The sequence below is a fragment of the Corvus moneduloides genome, chromosome 9 (assembly GCF_009650955.1).
Source record: "Corvus moneduloides isolate bCorMon1 chromosome 9, bCorMon1.pri, whole genome shotgun sequence".
NCBI classification, from domain to species: Eukaryota; Metazoa; Chordata; class Aves; order Passeriformes; family Corvidae; genus Corvus; species Corvus moneduloides.
In genome coordinates, this window is record NC_045484.1 from 11,064,406 (window position 1) to 11,087,336 (window position 22,931).

General features: G+C 36.6%; 1 protein-coding gene across 4 annotated transcripts in view; it reads left to right on the top strand.

The window, feature by feature from the left end:
• Positions 1–22,931, top strand: part of CAMSAP2 (calmodulin regulated spectrin associated protein family member 2) — an 82,264-nt gene that overhangs the window by 36,966 nt on the left and 22,367 nt on the right. For 2 of the 4 annotated variants that reach the window (XM_032117694.1, XM_032117696.1), the window contains exons 3-7: positions 3,176–3,337; positions 4,011–4,094; positions 10,162–10,194; positions 14,299–14,440; positions 17,579–17,718. In XM_032117694.1, coding sequence (XP_031973585.1) covers positions 3,176–3,337; positions 4,011–4,094; positions 10,162–10,194; positions 14,299–14,440; positions 17,579–17,718 — 561 coding nt within the window. The remainder of the gene's footprint in view (positions 1–3,175; positions 3,338–4,010; positions 4,095–10,161; positions 10,195–14,298; positions 14,441–17,578; positions 17,719–22,931) is intronic. The other 2 variants (XM_032117697.1, XM_032117698.1) reach the window with 1 other exon arrangement.

Sequence of the window (22,931 nt, forward strand, 5' to 3'; positions counted from 1 at the left end):
GCCTGTATTTGGAAGAGTAGGACACTGTTTTTATAGTGCAGTTTTAATTTACTCTTTCTCATTGAGCATAGTGAATCAAGAGATGTAAAAGAACGCAGCATGTCTGTTCTTTCCAGAATAAATGGAAGAAAACCAGTAGGGCTGTATGTGGAATTAAATAGTTTTCTCATTCTTCTTGTAACTCCTTTAAGAAAAAAACCCAGCAAACAAACCAAACTAAACAAACAACTGGTTTAGATATAAGGTATCATATATGTTTATTTCGTTGCTTGCAATTTTCTAGGGGAATAAATCCATATACGTTACTAGTTTTGAATATTTTCATTAGTAAAGAAACTATTTATAAAACCAAAAGTTTGATTTTTGCTAGCTGAAAAAAGTGGCAATTCGTTGTTTGTTTCTCAGGATAATACTCATTTTTCTTTTTATTATTTACTGTTTTTTACAAGTCTTCTGAGTGTCCTGCCTGGATTATAAAGAAAATAACTTGGAGTCACTTTTGAGACTGAAGATGCTTGTATTTGATTTCTTGTATAAAAGAAGGATTGTGACATGGATCTAGCCAGTGTCAGTAAAAGTTTATTACACTTAGTTTTGATAGTACAAATCTGAGGTCATTCTTCCCTCTGTTTGTTTAAGTAGTTTGCACTTCATTAATGATTTGCAAGAAACATTGAAAATGAGACTCAGTTGACTAATTGTAAATAATTTACTTTTCCTAATATATTTATAATGTACTGAGCATACTGGCAGTTCTAGCAACACTTCAGTGGCTTTCTCTGTCCACTGGCAATCCACTTTATAGGTGTTTTCCAGAGAAGCTCATGATCCAGCATGGGGGCTGTGAAGGCTACTAAATTCCCTCTGGGGAGTTCCAGTGGCTGCTTTTCTTGCAGGCTGGTCTCAGAGCACAGGTGTAGTAGCCAGGGAACTACTCATGGATCAACAGCTGGGGAAGAAGATGCTGCTTTCACACCTGCTGGGAGCTTTCATACCTGCATTCCCGCAGGCAGGGAATGAGGGGTGGAAACAATGCCCTTGTGCAGCAGGCAGTGTGAACAGTTCCTGATCAGCCTGGGTGACTCCTAGCACACTCCTAGCAGTAGCATTCTCTATGAGGCCACTCTTAGTCTGGCTGAAAAACACATTTTTGTGCACTACCTCCTCTAAAAAACCATATCCAGCATTTTCTTGCTGATTCAATGTCTCTTTCTAGTTTTTTTGAAGACGTTCTGAAAATAGCACAAGGTTTTAACCCAGGTGCTATTCATTCTAGGCAAGATGTAGCAAGGAAAGATTATTAGAGCAATGACCTTGGATGCCAGAGATGATCCAAATCTTCCCTTCTTTCCTGCATGTTACACGTGCTAAACTACCTTTCTGCAATCTGACCTGGGAACTCCTACCAGAAGTGCATGGATCTGTCTGGCTGACCCAGGCTCTGCAATCCCTCACAAGGATTTGGGGGACTGTACTTGTAGTTAATGTGATACTTTGAACCTTCCTCTGCACTGCATTGCTGGGCCAGCAGAGGAGTGGTTCGTGCATCCCTGTGTAGCATTGCTGCACTGCACACTGGAGTGCAGGCTCCTCAGGAGGCTGGACACAGGCAATACCTTTCCTTCTTAAGTACTTTTGGGTGGCAAGATTCAGCTGCCCAGCACGTTCCTCCACTCACCTAAGAGCTTATATCAGTATTTGTCCATAAAGGTCTGTAAATAAGCTCCTAAGGCATAATAATGGTGGTGGAAGGAGTTTATTCAGACTGGGTCCATCAGTAGTGGCAGCAGTAAGGAGGTGCTGATTCGTTGCCCAGCTGCTGCTGCTACTGGGAGCACACATGGAGTCTGTGGCAGACAGGGCTCTCAGGTCATACCCAGGGTCCAAGGAGAATAAGCTTGTCCCAGGAAGATTGGCTGTCAACTTGAGTTTTGTGAATGCCTGTTAAGTGTAGTTTGCCTTTTTTGTGAAACAAAGCAACTTAATTGCTTTAAAAAATTGGGTATTTGCTGCTGCCTACTTCTGAGGTCAGCATCATCACTTGCATTGATATAAACATTGAGAGCAGTGTATAGTCTGAATCTGTGACGCATGTTGTTCATCGCTGTCACCATGGCTGTTACAGCTACCTTGTGAGATGTTTGTGTGAATATTTTTTATAGTATTGAAGTGATGGTGTTAACAAGTGTTGGGGATCTTTGGTTGCATCCTGAGCTGTGTTTAAAGGCAGTGTTTTAAAAATACTGTCTTTGGAAAGTGGTCTGGTCTATGGGAAATCTTGCTTAATACTTAGAAAGCTGTTTCTGTTTTTCTTATCATGAAGCAGAAGGAAATGTGTTTAGCTGTAGGCACTGCCTCTAAAAACAACTATCATTTTATTATTCAATCACACGAATCTAATGTAAATCCTGGTTGTCATCCTCTTTTTTTTGGTTATTGTGTTGGGTTGGGGGGGGGGATTGTTTGTTCATTTTGAACTATTACAAACTGTGAAATAGCCATCATCTTTTTATATATATATATATATATATATACCACCAGAAGAAATGTAACTCCTCTTTTAACAGAAGGTATATTGTTTTAAACCTAGTTGAGTATATATAGCTGTGGAACCTACACTACATCTGCATAACATAACTAGAAGAAAAATAAATGTTTTTCTATCATGTTGAGTTTTTACTGAAGATTAGTACAATCATGTCTTCTTCCTGGATTAGGACTTTAAATATAGATAAACTTTCACATATTAATGCAGCATTTTCATGATGATGAAGGCTGTTTAGCAGGCAGTTTCAGCTTTTATTTTCAGTACAAATAACATCTATCAGACAGGGGGGTTTGGTTTTGCTATGAGTGACAAATTTAAAAGATCTCTTTAGCTCTGTTAAAAGTGATGTGATGTTTGAATTAAACTTGCTTATTCTGTTCACTTTCAGTTCTTTAAATTTGGTGTTAATTTTACAGAAGTTATTTTAATTTGCAATTTAATCTGTTTTCTCCAGTCTCTTATGTTTGTTTTCACTTGTTTTTCATTTAAAAACTGACAACCTGATAGAGAACTTGTAGCATTTACACTTTTGGTCTTTTCATCTTTGTGCCTATGTTCAGAAGCAATACATAAGAAAGTGATCTTTCAATTTGCAAACTAATCAGGTGTTGGTGCTTCTCATTGTAGAGTGCTCACTTGGCCATGATCGATACCCTCATGATGGCTTATACTGTGGAGATGGTCAGTGTTGAGAAAGTCATCGCATGCACTCAGCAGTATTCAACCTTCTTCCAAGCTACAGAAGTACCCTATGACATTGAGGATGCTGTCATGTACTGGATAAACAAGGTATGAGTGCTGGAAAAGCAAACTGGGATTTTCTTTGTTGTCTGTATGATTCGATTAGAGATGAGAGGCTAGGATATGTATTTATGTATGTAGGTATATCAGGACTGTTTTGATACAGACTGTTCCTTCATCTGCTGTTTTTGGAACATAAAAAGACAAGTTTGCAGAAATAAGTTAAACATGTGTGAACCAAATAAATGGGAGGTCTAAATTAATACCGTAATATATACTACATATGACATCTTAGGTGTCACGGTCATGTTGAGAAGCCACGGTGCCTGCTTAAGGGTCTCTTTTTGGCTCTTTATAAGTTGTCATGTACTTTATCATGATTTAAATGCAAAGGTATTCTGTTTGTTTGAACATCTCTTGCTTGTGTGTGATCTACCTTCACGAGCAATCAAATCAAGTAACAAGGATACCTTGTTAATCAAATGTGACTGGGCATAATAAGGGACAGGTTAGTTTGTATCATGTAAAGCTAACAAGCAGTGACCTTAGACTGTATCCGACACTGACATTTGCTGGTTTTGCTTCAGGGCTATAGTCTGAAATGTTTGGTTTATGTTTTTAGTTAACTCTGTGTTCGTGATTTATAGACCCTTTGAAAAACTTCTAATTTCTGTGACTTGTTTCTTAGAACAGACAACTAAATGAGCTATTTTGTCTCTAGGTAAATGAACATTTGAAAGACATCATGGAACAGGAACAAAAACTAAAAGAGCATCACAGTGCAGAATCTGCAGGAGGTCAAAAGGTAGGTGTGGGAGTTAAAATATTTTAAACAAGAGTAAGCATTTATCTGTAAATGCTTACTCTTGCAGACATTGAACTTTTAACTGCTTGTTAAAGAAAGCAAATTCGTAGTATTCATTTTGTTATTAGTTTTATCATTTCCATGAAAATACCCATTTAAAAGTAAAACTAACAGAGTTGCACTTTTTATAGCCAGTTGTCCTTTCTGACAAATAAATCTTTGATAGCAGGGAAACATCTGTTACATTAGTGGTAAGGAATTTAAGATTAACGAACACTTTAGAATGAATTAAAACCCCATACAGATCTTATATGAAAAAGACTGGAACTTGTTTCATGGTTTTTAATAGTTTTTTCCTTCATGAATCTCAAAAGAGAGATCGGTATGTGATATCATGGGAAGGATTGCTCTGGCTATGATCCAAAGTACTGGTTGATTACAGGTTTTATTATATATACAATAAAAACAGATTACGTTTGATTCCCTTTCCTAACAGGATTTTGTTTCTTTTGTTTGCAGAGCTCAGTTAATTAAGTAGTATTATATACACATCAAAATAGGTAGGGATAGCAGACAGTTCCAGAGTATGTAAAATTACTTGCTTCAGAAAGATCCTTTACCCTGTTGTGATGTAATTATTATTGAAGAATTGGTAATCAGTTTGAACACCTTTTGGTATTATCCCTGCACTTGAACGCAGAACAGGTTTCCAAGCTGCTGCAAGGCTGTAATCCTCCTTCCCATCCTGGTGTGTTCTCACGTAAGCTGCTGCCTCCTTTTCAGTGCCACTTTGAAGCAGTGACAGGTTACCAGCCTGGATTAGATGTTCAGCTTCAAAAAACATGAATGTAGTGAATATCTTTGCATTTGTAGGGGTTTTTTAAATGTAAGGAATGCCAATGAAGGCTAATCAGGTTGTGACTCAGCAAAAGAAAATGGTGGTTCTTCCAATAATGGTGTGCATATACCCTGGTGCATATACCCTGCCATGGAAAATTTGAACTGTTTGCAACAGTGATAATAGCATAGAAATCTGGAGAATAAGGTGTCCTTGACAAGTTCATTTCTCAAGTTTAGATAAAACAAAGTTAACAGAGGCCAGGCAGATAACCTGTGTTCCTCTGTCCTCTAGTGGTTTTTCTTTCTCCTGAAAAGAATAGTAGGAAGTTTTATGTGGGTTTTAGGCCATCTTGAAAAGAAGAGAACAATTTTGAAAATTGAAAGTGCATGAGAGTCTTAATATGGTAAACAAATATATATCAAAGAGAAAATTATTATCAGAGCAATTCCATCAAACTGTCTGTATTTGTAAAAATCCAGTAATATTTGTTTTCACTTACAGTTTGCAACTTCTATTAGGAGTAAAAAGATAACATTTTTAGTTTATAGTTTATCTTCACTGTCAAAATTTTTAAATCAATTGTTAAAAAATTTATATAATCTGTAACTGATGCCATAAAGGGACTTGGTGGAATAACACATTTACCTAAAAATGGTATTGTGTTGTTTTAAATGAATTTTGAAGCTGTAACACAGCACAAGAGCCCAGTTCTGTTGGCCAAGGTATAAATGCATTTGCAAAATAGCAAAATCATGCAACAGTTGCCATATAATGGAAAAAATGTGTATTTAAGGCCATCTCTTCTGTACACTGTGTTTTTGATACTATTATCCCAGGTACACGTTATGTTTTTTGCCTCACTAGGGATTCAACTGCATAAATTATATTGTCAAGTAAGGTGCTCCATGCTTGGGGGTTGTATTAGCATGAGGATTATTTAACTCCAGGGTTTTTTTGATAAACTGTTCAACTGTTGGTTAATTTACCATGAAATCTCAGCTTTTCTTTTAGTCATATGTCTCACACTATTTCTCAAGTTTTCGCTTACTTTTCCTAAAGGTAATGGTCATTGCATGCATGCAAACATCTGAGGTTCAGAAACGCAAGAAACATCCTAACTGAACCCTGTATTTCTTCACAGAGGATTATACTGAATGTGGCTTTACAAGGAAAACTAATGCAGATGCATTGGATGGGTCCACTGCATCAAATCAAGTTGGCCAGCATTTCTAACAGGAGTTCCTGTTAAATTATCATGTGGCTCCTGTCAAGCACGTCTTAATGTTGATTCCCAGATGCCCAGGTGTTTTACACTGATTATGTGTCTCCAGATTGCATCAGTCCATGTATTCCTCCTTTAAAAGCACAGAATCAATGTTGTATTTGCCTTACCTCTGCATCTCAGCAAAGCTGTGAAAGAACTGTAGCTGAATTCCTGTACCAGGTTTGGGTATTGTTGAAATATGTATATAATTTTTCATTTCATGTTGTGCTTTGGTATAGTCATTAGTAACAATAAATATTCTTCGATTAGAAACAGGTGAGCAGGGGGGAATTAAGTTCTGCCTTTTTATTAACTAAAGCTCTACTACATGATTTTCCATTTTTTTGGAAAAATTAAACTATGCTTCTATAGATTTATTTAGAATTTTCTATGCTCATGTTACAGTTGTAGCTTAATTCTCAGTATCTGAATTGTTTTATTTTCTTTCTTTGATGTTTTTAAATTCCTAACTGCTGGTTCTATTTGTTTTTTATAACTTAGCATGAAGGGGAACTGGAATGTTCCATTGTTCAGCTTTTAATGTTTTCCACCATCATTTTCAGGCTGGGGCTTTTTAATTTAGGTTCTCCATGTTACCAAGACAGTTAGCTGTTCAAATGGTGAACTCCACTTGAAAATTTAAGAAGGTTTGCTATCTGCCTTTTTCTAGGCAAAACCTTTGTTTATTTAAGTTTCAGAGTTTCCAAGGTATGGTCAGGTCTGGAACTGGAATTAAATTTAAATTCTGAATGCCTCTTCTGATCAGAGATGGCCAGGCAAATATGGGAAGAATAGATAATTTTAGTCAATAGGGAAAGCTTTTCTTTAATTTTAATTTCTGGCCAAGAAACAGTAAAATTAGGTACCTAAAAGGTGAAACAAAGTTAACAAGTAAATTTTTTTTAGTGATTTCATAATTCCCTACAGTTATACATTTGTAAATTAATCAGTTGTGAAAAATAATTTCAGTGTAACCCTCAAGCGTGCCAAACAGTGCTACTGTGTTCTTACAAAACTGTGGTGAATCTTCTTGCAATTAATAGTAAATTTCTATGTTTACAAAAGGTTTAAACATCAAATACAGATTATTAGATAATACAAATGATAGGATATACCTATTTTCTATTTCTGGGTAGATAAAATCAGTATTAACAGATTATGAGGTTGCTTTTTTCTTTCCCTGTCTTCTGCTACTAGCTGTCTGTAGAAGATAAGAGAGGAAGGAGTATGTATGATTTTTAGTTCCAGGTAGTCCCCTGTGGATCTTGATCAGCTGGTGATTTGTGGTAACCCCATCTTTTTCTGGTAGAGTCTCTGCATCTCTTTTCAGAATTAGGATTTCAAGTTTTGTAGTAAATAGCTTTGGTTTTCAGGCTTCCACTGAATAATACGTAGTGAATGTACAGTTGCACTGGTTAAACTGCTGATTTTCAGTGTAGTTGGAACTTTCCCAAAAACATGTTATTCTTCTGTCTGCTTCTGTGGTTTAGACTGAATCAGCCTTAACAGATTTAAGTCAAATCCAAATCCTATGAAAGAAACAAATGTAGCTTCATTTAAGTACCTGGATTCTTCGAGCTTTTTTTAAGATCAGTTTAAACAGTGCAACTTCTTGTGTGAAGGTAAAACTCTAACGCTGTAGTTCCACTTTCAATTTAATGTTTCATAAATCCACACTGCTAGCAAAACCTAACCTGTCAAGAAGAAAAGTTTGCAGCAGAATCAGCTTCTTGATCCAATCAATGCATAGCTGCATGAACACAAATGATGGTGCAAAGAACATAGCAGAAACAACAGTTAGTGAAAGGCATGACTATTGTGTTTTGGCACCATAAGATGAGTTTATATGGACATAAATTTATCATAGCCATTTTTAAAACTTCTTGTTGGGGGGATAAAAAAAATCATCATGCAAAACTGTAGGCTCTCAACCTGAGGGACTATTTTGTTTTTTTCAGCTGTTTTGTTTTGTGGGGTTTTATTTTGGTGGTGGTGGTGGGAAGAAGTCAGCCAGGATTCTCTGCTTAGTTTGTTTCATAGTGACTGATTTTTATGAAGTTCCAGGGCAAAAAAGTTTATTCTTGCTGATCCAAAGTGACAGTACTGAATTCTCAGGTTACTGAATTTAGTGACAGCCACTGAACTCCCAGGTTGTCCAAGAGACTTCAGCTTTTCTGTATCTCTTTTCCTTTAAGTGGCCTTACAAAATGTATGCTTATAAATCTTACGGTCTCTTTGCATTTGAATTTGATTATCTAAAGTCTTTCACTCCTCTGAAGCGTATTCAGTCATCTCAACCACAGTTTCAACCAAGTGGATAAATAAAGGTGCATATTGGATTACTAGTTTTGAGTTCTGTTACTGTTACGCAGAGCTGGTCTTCGGAATTGAAATGAATGTGTGCTTTCTTCCAAAGAGTACTTCTTCAGCCTAGCATTAAATAGACATTGGTGGAGTCCAGGTCTGAAGTAACACTGCACCTTGATAAATGCAAGGAAGATGTTCCTGTCAGTGTTAAATAGAGTAATAAGCAGCCTAGGTCTGATCTTAGCCAGTTTAGCCAAAACCTTGCTCTATGATATGGTTTAGAATTCCTGATTGCTGTTGAAAATGAAGACAGTTTGTTTTCAAATTTGCATGCTTTTCCATACACTGACTATATTTTGGTGAGATGATGAGAAACTGAACCCTATGGAAAGTGCTTTAGCTGGGTGTGACAGAAATGTCCAGAGCCACACATGGACATGCATCTTGCAGTTTATTTCTTCTAAGTGCCTTTGGCATTCTCCACTGAACAATCTAGTTAAATGGAGGAGAGGGATGTTGAGAATAGCTGTGTTACCAATGCGCACCCGTTAGTGCACGACAGCTTTTTTCCATAAAAGCTCTGTATCATTGCTGCAGTTGTTTTCAAGGTTTCATAGAAGCACAGTATTTTAGTAACATAAAATAATAAGGTTCCATAGCAGTTTGTTCCCTGGTAGTTTGAAACTACATTTTTACCATTTCCAGAAAATATTTATCTTCATTAAAATAAATAAAATAAATAAATTCTTTCCTGCACTTTCGTAATGGGGTTTTTATTTTTATTTTATTTTTCCTACAATGAAATCAATAGAGTGGTGATGTTTTCTCTGTGTGTTTATAGTACTGGTACATAACATTTTTATTCTTAATACCAGAAGTATTATGCCAGATTAGTGCACAGAGTTGCAGAAAAAATCAGTGTGCTTCAGATTAGTATTTTTTGATCAAATAATGAGTTTAGAGTTTTATGTATCAGTTCTGATAATTCCTCTGCCAGTAGTCAAAACTCCATCTACATTTCAGGTCATTGCACATCATGCAGCTGATGCTAATGTGATTTGTCATTGTAAAAATATAACTGCCTGTACCTCTTGTTGTCATGAAAACTGTCATGATTGTTTAAAAATATTGTTGAATGTTATTGTTTGGCTTGAAGTAACTAACACAAGCTTCACTGCAGTTGGGTGTACTGTACTACCGTGTGTTTATCCCTTTTCTCATTGCTTTAGCTTCCCTGCTTCCCCATGTGTGCTGCTGGAGTTCATTTTGATACTTGTGATATCATGACTTCAAGTCTCAAATGAATTCTTCAGTCGGATTGCATATGTAGAGTACAATTAGATGTGTGAAAGCATTTCATAAAACTGCATTGATCTGACAATCTTAGCTGTTCATGTGGGAAAATTATAATGTTGATCTACAAAGAGTGCAGACATATTTCACCAGTGTTACTGCTGCTAATTAGCTCAATACGCAGAGGTTACAGTGCACTTATGCTTGCCATTAAATTACAACTCACTGTTATACAAAACTAAGAATGTTAAAGAAAATTGCTTTGTAAAAGTAATTTATGAAATCTGATAAAATGTTCCTTTTTTTTTTTTTTTCCCTTTGCTTTTTGCTTTTATCCTTTTTTCCTACTGCTTCCTCTGAAGTCTCCTACCAAATGGTTTTGGAAACTGGTTCCTGTAAGTTTGCCCAACTGCTTCACTTTGATCAAATTGCTTATTTTGGGAATGGCTTTGTCCATGTCATGCTGGTCTAATCATTCATTTCATTTATCTGTATGAGCTAATTTTATAAGAGATTGCCCTGCAAAGGAGCGCATACTGCAGAAGCCTGTTTTGCAAGGTAATCTGTGCAAAAGAAATGTGAGATATGATGCTGGATAAGGAATTACTTTTCAAGCAGTCAGTGGCTTTGTACAAGGCAGTGCTACCTGCTATTAACTCAGGTCAAATGATCAGGGTATTCGCAAACTACTTTTTCATAAGCTTTCAGTAAGCACATGTTATTTGATACCAATTCACTTTTAAAAAGAGACTTGCAGAAGTAGTTTTTAATTGTTGATGCTACATGGAATCTGAAATCATATTTATTTTAACCATATGCTATCATTGCACCATTCATCTAGAATTCCCCATTTTTTCAGCTGATTTAACATTGCTGTTAATCTCTCCCCACACAAAATGACCCAAAGCAGCCTACTTTTACTGAGATTATAATTTCACTAAAAGTAATAAAAAAATAACTTTCCATGTCTGCAATAATAATAACGTTTTTTTCTCTGCGCTGTGTCACCTTGGGGTTGTCATTACTTTCGTCTATCATGTGGAATTCACACTTGATGTGCATTCAGATTGTTTATTTGGTAACAGGTTTGGCTGAGAACAGCTGTTTAGGTATATGCAGAATTACATACTTCTGATATAAATTCCAAAGAACTAATTCCCATCTGTCATTGCTCTAAAGATTACCAAATAATTGATCTAACAGTCCCTCAGATATTTGTTGTCATAACGAATAAAAGATTGCTCTTACACTGCAAAAGAAATTGAAAATAACAAGGCAGTTGCATGTAGACAACAAAAAAAATTACTCTGTGTCTGGAAAACCAATTTAAAAGTACTGTCTCCAGCAGCCTAAGCAGTGTTCAGATTCCTGACAGTCTATGGGCAATTGCTCTATTAAAGTATTTATTACAGTTGTGACACACACAGATACTCTGCTCTTCACAGTATAGCCATTTAATTTTGTTTTGGAATTAAGGTAGTGTAACTAATTGGAGGGAATAATGTAAAAAACAAATTAAGATAGACCACGATATCACAAATTTTTTGTCTTATTTTGACAAAATAAGGCTACTTCAAAACAGTTTCAGAATGTTTGTGTTCTGTTTTAGTCTAGGGTGTTAGTTTAGTAGTGATTCTCTTCCTTTGCATAAAAATGATATTCAACTATAAAATACTCAATCTGTTGAGAAGCTAACTCCAGGTTGCCTGTCATTTATCCATAAACAACTTGAGCTAGTGGTATTTATTTTACTTTGTGTTGTTAGTTCAGTAGAGATGCAGTTAAACCCCGAGTGCTACTGATAATACTCAGGCTGCTCTATTACTTCAGACAGTCTTGTCTCTTCCCTTTAGAATAGAGCACGTTTCATAGTGGCAGATATTCCTGAGCATACAGGCAGCTAAAAACTCTGATAAGTAAATTTATAACATGTTATCTACTGTATGGTAAATGTGTAAGAGCATTCATTATTAATGATTAACTCTGAATACACACAAGCACTTATGACAGAGTAGCTGGTGTGCTGTTGGTTCATCTTTAGCCAACCTTGTTTGTGGGCAAGTGTCTCGACTATACCTAGACTAGTTTAAGTGGAATAAGCTCAAAGAAGCTAAATCGAGATGGTTTAGGATCTCAGAAACAAGATGCCTGTATTAGCATTTATGTTTCGATTAGCTCTAGAGCTTTATAATAAATGTAGAAGTTCGTCTTTTGCATTGTTGGATATATATTTAGTAGCAAACACTGCAGCTGATGAGAAGAGTTTCAAATGGAAGTTGATTTAAAATGCAGTGCAATTACCAGTATTTTTCATTTTTTAAGTATAATTTCTTTTATCTTTTCAACCAAATTGAAACATGATGCCTGCTATACTCTAATGAACCTGGCAGATCAGGTTATATGAGTTTATTTTTCCTGAAGTAGTGTGCTTGGCATTCTCTACAATTAATTAAATCCTCTATGTCCACTTCAAAGATATTACACAGTTTCTAACATGGGTGGGTACTGTTCATAAGGCCAGTGAAGGCATCATCAAAGTACTTTTTCACAGGATTTACTGTGCAACACCACTGTATTGTCAATTTCAAATAATTTTGAATACTCCATTAAAAGATGCTATTCAAAAGAATATGTAAGTTAAACAGAGCTTGTTGGGCCATGATGCTCTGTCCGTCCCTATCCTATATCCTTACCATAACTCATGCTTAATTATAATTAAATTGTGATATTTCATAGACTTACTTTTAGTCATTTTGAGGAGTACATGCATGGACATAATAACATGGAATTTGAAACATAGGGAATTTTCATCATAGTGGGTCACTGGATTGCTGTAGAGTTAGAAAGAATAAACTTTCACTGCAAGTATAATTGGCCTATTTCATTAGAGATACTAGGGAATATTAAGAACATGGAGAAAAGAGTATTAATAATGCATAACAGAACACGATTTTTGTTTGGTGTTAATGTTTCCTCTAGCACACAAAAATGGGATTTTCATTTTTATACAGCATATTTGGCGCACAAATACCACTACACTGAAAGCATGAAGTAACAACTAACTCTCAGAGAGTTTGTTAAAATATTAATTGGTTGAGGTATAAGTTCTCTGGGCCACGTACAAGCTCTTTATTTTTCTAGAACTGATGTGGCTGCTGTTGCCAGATTAGGCTTTTACTTCTTAGGCCAGTTAGAGGACACTGACATTCACTGAGATAACCCCACATCATCCTGACAGAAATCCAGTGACAGTAAGTACAGCCCTCAGGGTTAGTCTGTGGTTCCACAGACTTTTTTGTGTGCAAAGATGGCTTAAACAATTCCTACTCCACCCATAAAACCTCCATCCCTGCTCATATGCTCATTCACTGCAGAAACAAAGGAGTTGCTGTAGCTGGGCCAATGGTTTTGCCATACAGTCCCATCAGCAATTGCTCTGTCACAGCCAAAAGATGGAGAGGAGGAGGTAGGAACAGTCAGTTTTAGCCTTGCTGGGAAAAGTGACTTCCACAAAGACTTCTCAGAGCCCCTACAGGGAGACTTGCAGTTCAGTGTTTGTATAGATGGATTTAAATAGTGTAAGATTAACTCAGAAACGCTCTACTGCTTGTAAGTAGTTCTGTGGTACGAATAGAGAAGTAACCCTTTGCTACTCTTTTAAAAATGTCTTAGTACATAATACTAACAAATTAAAATCTATACCACTTTCTTCCACCTCCATTTGTTTTTCCAGGAAGAGGTGGGAAAAAACTAGGAATGATGTTAAATCCGTTTTTTCAGTAAGCCCTCCTCTCCTATCACAGAAAAAAACCCCAAACTTAAAAATATATTCACTGCAGATAAATGCTATCTCGATATTCTAAACTAATGATCTCTTTATATGCTGACTTGATTTTCAAAATATTTCCATTTATAACTGGGTCACTACATGGTCATAACACTTGACCATTAATATTTCTCTATGTTTATGAGTGCTTATAGTGGCACATGCTAGTAATAAAAATGGATTTGATCAAATGCACATTTCCTTGCTTCTGAATTTGTCATTAAGTCAGTTCTATGAATGAGATTTTGGGCAAGATACTTAGGTGTGTTAACTTCAGAGTCATGTGACTCGCCAGTAAATTGAAGTTGCACTAGCTAAGGATTTGTCTCGCTGTGTTTGCACACTGACCATTTTTGATTGTATAATAATGACTTAAACTTTAGTTAAGGTATATAATGTTATTTAATTCAGCGTGCTATACAGAGATCATCAAAACTTGGAAATTTTGAAGGAAAAGCTCAGTATTAGCATTGTTCGTTTCCTTTTAGATATTATTTATCCCATTCAAAATGTAGCATAGCATGAGTAGTTCTAAGAAATATAATACTGAGAATATTCAGCTGTTTCTTGAATACTGCTTTTTCACTAACAGTATAAAACCTACAGCATGAATGTGTTTCTTCATATGCTTCAGAGCCGTTGTTTGTCTAAATTTCTCCATTTCAAATTGTAGGCTCGTTACCGGAAGGAGCAAACATTGCTTAAGCAGCTGCCCTGCATTCCATTGGTGGAGAATCTGCTCAAGGATGGTACCGATGGCTGTGCCCTAGCAGCCCTGATCCACTTCTACTGTCCAGATGTCATTAAACTGGAGGGTATGTCTGGTGTCCCTTGGCTTAACATGGCCATAAAAGTTTCAGTGTCTGTGTTTGTGCAGAAAGGTGCTTAAAAGCAATATACAGCAGGCATAATTTGAATGTGGTGGGTTTAATATAAACTTTGTGCCTATTTCTTTTTTACATTTAAATAAAAGGAGCCAAGATGTCCTTCCCTGGTGTGCTTGCTTTTATGTTGTTACACTAAAATAAACATACTTGAAACTACCTGCAAAACTCTTATTCTTGAAGCTGCCTAAGTGCTTTTTGTGAATCTGAGCAGTTACAGAAGTAGAGCTTGGAAGAGTTTGGAGTTAGGCTCTTCATAGCTGGACTGCATGACAAATAGTTGCTCTATATTCTGGGCTTTTGGTTCACCTGACACCTACCCATATCATTTATAGAGTAACCAGAAATGTATAGTGTAGAATGTATTGGTGTCATGCTGTTCTATAATAGCAATTGTCTATGACGATGAGCAGCTTCATCTCATTCTTTTGCTCAGCAGCCTGGGTAAAGTTGCACCTTCCTCTTGGCAACTAAGAGCTGTAAAATGTCTTGGCAGCTAACACCCATCATTTTCTGCCTGTGTTCTTTCTATGATACCTTTGATGTCATGGGAACACTTATACAGAAACATCCTGAGAAATCCAGGAACATGAAAAAGGGTTTAGAGCTTGCTAAAGACTGAAATCTGGAATTCATATACACAACCACTTTGTAGGGAGCTTCCAGCACAGTAGACAAAGATGAAAGGCACTAAGATGGATTCATTCACCTTTCTTCTGCAGCTTGTGAAAATTGATAAATAGAACTTCCAATTTACATCAACATTGCAGCCAGATGTACACTATTATATGTGATCGGGGAAGAGTTAAAACTTGGGTGGTATTGACTGGGGTAACACCTGGTCCCTCTGTCCTGTTCCAGCACGGCTGGGAACACAGACAGTTTGAAAGGTCCTGTATACCTTGCGTGACCAATACATTCCTCCAGCATCTGACTTGAAACAGGGCAAGGCACATGTCATCTTTGGAACTTTAGTTTTAATATTCTTATTAGGTGTCCTGACATCGTCTTCCCTGAAGATACAAATGTGCATGTCATTGTCTCAGAAGTAAATTCAAAGGTACTCCAAAGCAACTGGAAACACTTTAATAAGATTTTGCTCATCTGCCCTGTATTTAGGTAATATAATTTTTGATGCACGTTGAATTTTACTGAGATTTGGTTCTGTATTGAAATTGAAGAAGGCAGGTAATAAAAGTACATATGCAAAAATGCTTAAAAATGCATTAACAAAAAAGAGAGAAGTATTTTAGAGTTCTCTGTAGTCTGAAATAGATCAGTACTTCTCATTAAGTCTTCATTTAACTTTCAAATCTAGGTTTCCTTGAAGGAATGCAGGACTAGAAAGGACTCCCAGCGAGTCAAGAAGTTGGCTATTGTACAAAATTATATAATCCCTTTCATGAATTTATCTTGTTCTATCTTAAAACTGTCAAGCTCTTGAAAATCTGTACTCCTCTGACCCACTGTCATATAGTTCAATTTTTTTACATGATTTTAAATCTCATCCTTGGTTTTTACCTGTGTGCCTGTAGCCTGTCTTATGTGGCTTTGTTGTTCTTGCAGCAGTATCCTTTAGTTTGAGTAGCGTCTAATCTGATGTCTACATTTTTGATAGGTTTTCTTCCTCTTGTTTTAGCCCAGGCTACAAGCCAAGCCTTTTCAGTCTCCCCTGCTGAAGTGAACTTCCGTTCTCATTGTTATCCTCAATAGTTGTCTTCTGCAACTAGTCCAGTTTGGATTTATCTTTCTTGAATATGGATGGTTGCAATTGTACAGAGAAATCCAGACTGACATCCCGTTCCTGCCTTGTACAGTGCTCCTCTGTCACTGCTGGAAATAAATTTTCTGATAGGTTTTAGCGTCATGTTTGTTTTTCCCATAGCTGCGTGATGCCAAAGGCACGTATGTTTACACTGGCTAATACATGATAACTCCCTGCTCTATATCACTTTCAGTCAGTGAATCACATTAGAATTTTATTAGATTCAAATGTATGACTTCACATTTTGCATTTCTGAATTTAATCTCATTTCAGTCAGTTTAGTCAAGTATTTTTTCCTGTTGATCATCATCTGTGGGGTTGGAATGACAGACTTTGATTTTCTTCAGTATGGGAATCCTTATCCTGCTAGGATCAAAGCAGATTCCTTTTATGAGGAGACCTTTTACCCTTAACAATTCAAAACTTATGTGAAGTTCTGTCTTACACTGTTGGTTTAGGAATAAAATTTGATGCATGCTCTGGAAGTATATTTAATTCTTCAGTCCTTATTTTTAAGAAGACTGTCTTTTTTCACAGGAGTTATTATTGCTACTTAATATTCCAAGAAGCAGTAATAAAGAGAGAAGAGGCTATCTGGGAGACTATCTGGGCTTAAATAGTAATCAGAGAATTCTGTATAACTACCAAAATCTGTTCACAGTCACCAGTTCTTTGTCTTTAAATAGCACTTTCAAACAGAGAGTGATTATTCATATAACAGGCTTCAGCTCGTTGGAAAATCTCATCTCAAACATCTCAATCCACAAACACAAATACACAAGAACAGTCTGTTTTTTTATGAAGATTCAGGCCTGAGGATGCTGAAATGTGCTCTTGGGTCCCTGTGTAAAGACAAAGAACTTTGTCTAAGTTCTTTATGTATGTACAAGGAAATGTATGTGAAAATGTGTTTATTTCTTACTGCCATTGCTCTGTAGAAAATCTAATTGCAAAAAATATTGTATTAGTGATTAAATGTATTTTTTATGACATGGAAATAGTTGGGGTGAGAGAATAACTTAAATTTTCACAAAAGGCAAAACAGAAACAAATTAACTTGTCAATAGTGAAAAACAAAATTAATTTTTACAAAAATATCTAAATACTTAGAAATGCAAAAATAAAATGTAGCTGAATAATTGCTTTCATTTCTGAAATAGAAAAATAAAAGTCTCTGGTGGGGAGGGGGGACAGAAATTGTCTGAATTTATCCAGTAAATGCTCCTGAATCCATAAAAGCCAAAAAGCACTTTTTTGCAAATCTGTCATTGTATCTAACCTTTACTTCTTTTCTTCTTTTTTAGATATTTGTTTGAAAGAGACCATGTCTTTGGCTGACAGCCTGTATAATCTACAACTGATTCAAGAATTTTGTCAGGAGTACCTCAACCAGTGTTGCCATTTCAGTCTTGAGGATATGCTCTATGCAGCTTCTTCAATAAAGGTAAAAATATAACACATAAAAATGCAAGCAATGTCCACTGGACTATTTTGCTAATGATATGTTTAGTCTTTTTTTATTTGTCCTGCTGCTGTAGGGCTTCTCTTGTGATGTAGCATGCAACACACAAATTTCTGCAGAATGAAAAGCTACCTTCTTTTGGCCATTATGTTTTCCTAGGAATTTCAAAGTATTTTTTAAAAAGTGCTTGTGTAAGGATTTGTAAAAATTTGATTTTGTGCAAAACTATTTCCCACTTTATCCTCTTAATAATTAATCAATAAAGTCTGTAATCTGCAATATTTCTGTTAAAATGTAATAGTGATCTGCATTAATTTAAATGTATCAAGGCCTTAACAAAAGGAGGAAATACTGAAGACTCTTTTATGGAATTATTACTCACTGTTCTTACTTTTTTCTGTGTACACAATAATTTCATGGGTTTTAATCTTAAAGCTCTTTCACTTTTGTAAAAGTGTAAATTTCTGAGTTAATTTCATTGGAAAATCCAATGGCCTGATGCCCCAAATACAAGCAGTAACACAATCCCAGCAAATACAGTTTGAGTAAGCAATTAAGTGTTTTCAATCAGTCTAAGATTTTGCTCTTTTAGAAAGAGGACAATAAAGCATTACTCTGTAATTCTTTAAGCCTGTGCACAAAGAGAAGGAGCAACTGAAGGATTTCTTGGCTAATTGTAATTTTAATTTTTCATTATTATGTTTCACCAAGACTTTCTTCTATATAAAACACACTTCATTTGCTTAAGATTCTTGTTGGCTTGCCTTTGGGGAATGAAATGTTATTTTTCTGAAGTCAGCATATCCATTGCAGATGGGATGTAATTGGTTTCTAAATATCTGGGTCATTTCACTGCTTTTATGATTTTCTAGCAATCTCACAAGCAGAGTCACAGAGGCCAGAGCTTGAATACAGCTTTGTTGTCTCCTGTAGGGCTGAACCCAATCCTTTTCAAATAAGTAATGAGCTGCCAGGGTGAGTAAGGGCAGTAGGACCTAAGTCTAGACGACTTAGCTGTTGCTGGTTTATTTTGTGTATGCAAAGTTGCGTAGTGGCTGCTTTCAGTCAACTTTTGGTGCTCTTAAATTTCACATGCAGTAATCTACCTACATACTTGTGAAGTCTGCTGCATTGCAGTCTGCCTTGGCTGTACTTCATAGTTCTACAGCCACAGTCAGCGATCTTGAGTAGGACTCCTTCACTGCATTTTGATTGTTTCTCTCTGCTTACAGATCCATGGAATAAATGCAATTGATTATTCTTGTTTTGATCCATGGCAATTACTCATACCATTTTTATAGTAATGGCTTGAATTATTTCTCAAGCCAGTGTGCACTAGGAAGCTTCAATTTTAAAAAAATAACTTTAGTAAATATTTTGTCACTATCCCAATGCATCAGACTTTACACTTTTAAAGTGCTGCAGACTCAGTGATTTTGCTGTTTCTGAGCACTGTTTCTAGGTAGGATTTAGAGTTCTTTCAAAGAGTGTATTTCTAGATCTGAGAAAACCCTTTTGTGATCATGTTTTTACAAGTTGCTGTGGTGTGGATGCTTATTTAGATGTAAGTGCTACAAAGCAAGGCTGCCAAGTTTTTCTTCTAAACCTTGGCATGGAAACTTTGGCTAGTGCTGCAAACTCGCTTTTTCCAGTGTTAAGAATTAATCTGATATAAAAATAAATTCATTGTTAAAGGAGCTCCTCCTTAGTTTTCCAGTGCATCTGATTAGAGTAAGTTTTAATAAATGTGTTTATTCTCCAAAGAATTTAATTGTCACTTTAAAAAAACTTCTATTGTAAATGGATATTTTAAATATTGCACATTGAATTACACTGGTTTGTGGAAGCTACTTGTATCTCAGCCTACAAAATTTACATAGTATGAAGTTTTAGAATTTATAGAAGTTTGTTAATCGGAAGAAATTCCTGTCTGTTTTCAGAGTGGTGCACTGTGCTTTTAGCTTAAAAATTTCTTACATACATAGTGGTGACAGAAAAAGTAAAAAATACCAACTGCTGATATCTTACTGGAAAAGCCTCAATAAAAAGATCGTAGCAGAATTTTTGGAATTACAGTGCTGTGCCTTGTGTGGTCCTAGAAATTACAGTAGGTATTAAAGTGATCAAGCACAAAGTACCTACCTTACATTCTTCACAGGGCACCCTGCACTGTCCTGTTACATTAAATCAAGGTAGGTTAGAGATAGGGTATGATGCCGAAATTGACCAAGGTGACTGCCTGCTTTTGGTTTGTCATCAAAATGCACAGAAACACAGTGACTTCACTTAAGCATCCTAAGTCTTTGGTAGAGGCTGTCAGATTTTACAGCAGATGAAACTGTTGGCTTAGTTCTGTTTTAGCACAGAGGAAAAATAAGCTTTGTCTGGATTTTTAGACAGCTTTAATGTGTCATAATCAAAGGAAGCATAAAGTAAGTTTTGTTGCTCCTTATTGCTCCTTATTTCTTCTCCTCTAAGAAAAATACATTTGTGAAGTTCTTCATAAGATGTTTACTAAGGCAGGGCTACTGATATTAAAGAAAAGAAATATTTGAATACATTCCATGGATGCTTGAGGCACCAACAAGGGACCATACTGGTTCCTGGTTGTTTTCCTTTGAGACAGACAAACACAAGTAGAGAGTGATTACATAAAAATAATCACAATGTTTTCTGAATCCTCCCTGCATATTTAACAAGAGGAAATAATAGAAAATCTTGGATTTCTCTTTAGTTGTGCAGATTGCTTTTTTGCCCTTCTCCTGTAAGCAGTTTCATCCTCAGACAGGATTTATTTTTTAAGTATCTTGTTCTTCACCTGTATCTGGGAAAGTACACAGAACTGAAAGAACTGTTTTATTGTGTCTTGACATGCACTTGTTTTGCCTTTTCTAAGAACAAGTTTGTAGAAATGAAAAACCTTGTATAAAGTGCCATCACAAGAAGTATGAACCACCCTGCAGAACTGTAAAGACTTATTTGCTGCTTTGTCCCAACAGTTGATTAGCACTGTGATGTAATAGGAGGTATGTAGTATTTGTGCTTTGGTTATCTAAGGGAATGCATAATTCCTAAAAGGTTGTGGTGTGGTCCCTGAATAGAAGGAATTAAAATAAAAGCATCTTACATGTTCCATTTGTCGCATGAAATTATTTCTAAAGGAGTTAAAAACCACATCTTTGGTTGTAATTTATTATATTCTTGATAATTTTAGATCAGTCTCTGCCACTTTATTCTAGTAGGGCTATAGGCTTCAAATCTAAGAGCAAGTCATTTAGGAGGTTAACTGTCAAAGAGGGAGCTGACTGACAGCTTGAATCATTTGGTGTTTGCCATGATTTGAGAGCTTATGTGGGAACTTGCCATTGCATCAATTGACAGGCAGTTAATTATTGTCTTTTGTAAGTGTTCCTTTACCTGAGCCTTTAAAAATGTGTGGGTTTGTGTTTTGTTTTCTTATATAGTGATCCTAAACTTGTACTATTCATTTAAGGTACACATGTTGTACATTCTCTCTTCACTGATAGAGGATTGAGGGTGAGACTCAGATAACAATATTAGAGCAATTTTTATTAATTCCACTGCCATTATTAGTAGCATGACTCAGTTATTACTAAGAGAGAACTATTCACACACAGCACTCATTTGCTTACAGAGTTCACACACATTCACACACAGTGATTTTTACTGGGTTGGGGCCTGGCCCTGTGGTCTCCCAGAAGCAGGGCCTCATACTGGCCCACCAGTGGCTTTGGGGAAGGTGTCCAGAAAGTTACTCAAGGGGTTCATTTGTCTCTTGGGGTGTGTATATACATATAATCTTTGTCTGCATATAATAACTACTGCCCCTGTGGGCGCAGCCAGGGTTGTACAGCCTGTAGTTGACACAAACGTGCTGCTGGTCCTGTAAGGATCTGGCTGAGTCCTGCTGCTCTCAGCCCGTGGGTTCCTGGGCATTCAGCAGGGCCATGGAGCTCTGCAGCCTCTTGGTTCTTGGGGGGGGGGGGTGTTGTGTGCTGCTCCTCAGCACAAATGCTGCTTCTCTTTGGCTGCTGTGTGCTGATATCTGTAGAGTCTGCTCACCCAAGCTCATGCAGAGGGCATATTTATTACAGAATGAAAGCTTTCATAATGTGAAATGACGCAAATCTGGGAGATGATTGCTGTGTCTTGACTGAAGGGGCATTCCTCTGACCTAGATGTGGGCCAGACTCTAAACTGTGCAGAATCACAACTAAGCACATGGAATAGGTATCTTATTTTTGCACTTGATTACTAACCAGAAAAAACATTTGCTCTGTCAAATTTTCTTTGATTCAGATCCAGAAGTTCTGTTTTTTCTTTCCACTGCTGAATTGAACAAGAATATATGATATCTAAAGGGTTGATTTATATAAAAAAATATTTGTTGCACTTGAGCAGTTTTGAGTACTTGTACTTTCTGATGTAATACTGATGGTGAGTTTGTAAACAGCATAAGCAGAGGCTGTAATCAGCACCAGAGATGAGAAAAAAAAATGTGCAAATACATTGCATAGATAAATCCTAGAAATTCAGGGCTGCACAATGTCCACACGTGTTGCACAGCTTTCCCTTCAGTGTCAGTGCAAAACCCACTGCCAGCCAGGCTGCTCACCTAAGCCTGAACTGGCAACTGGAGTGAGCCCCTTAAGGACCTGGGAGAGCAGCTGGCTGTGCTTGGTGAGGCTGTTACTATGTATGGTGGGAGTCCGTTCAGCCATTCGATTCCCATCTGGCTGGGTTAAAAGGATTCAGGATCAGGAATTAAAAGTAAGCTTCAACCAGGGAACAGTTTTTTGAGACAGTTTCTCCCTGAGAGGGACCAAATGTTCCTGACTCATTATTTAGAGGGAAGCAGCCTGGTTTGCTTTCACTGATGCTAATCAGCTGCTCTTTCCTCTCTGTTCTGGTCTGAAACAAGACAGAGTGGATTTTCAAACTGAGTTATTGTGGCATTTATTAGCCTGTGGCAGGACAAAGGACAAAGTGGTAGTGCTTGGATCATACACAGAACTGTAGTTCGGCCTTCTCGAGACAGTTTGGGACACTCCAGTTTTCTACAATCTTGAAGCATTTCTGTTGGCACTTGTATAACAAAAAAGCTGTGGATTTGCACCAGAGGTGACCTTTCCTGGCCCACTGGACAGAGATTTTAATGTGTATAATGTTAAAAA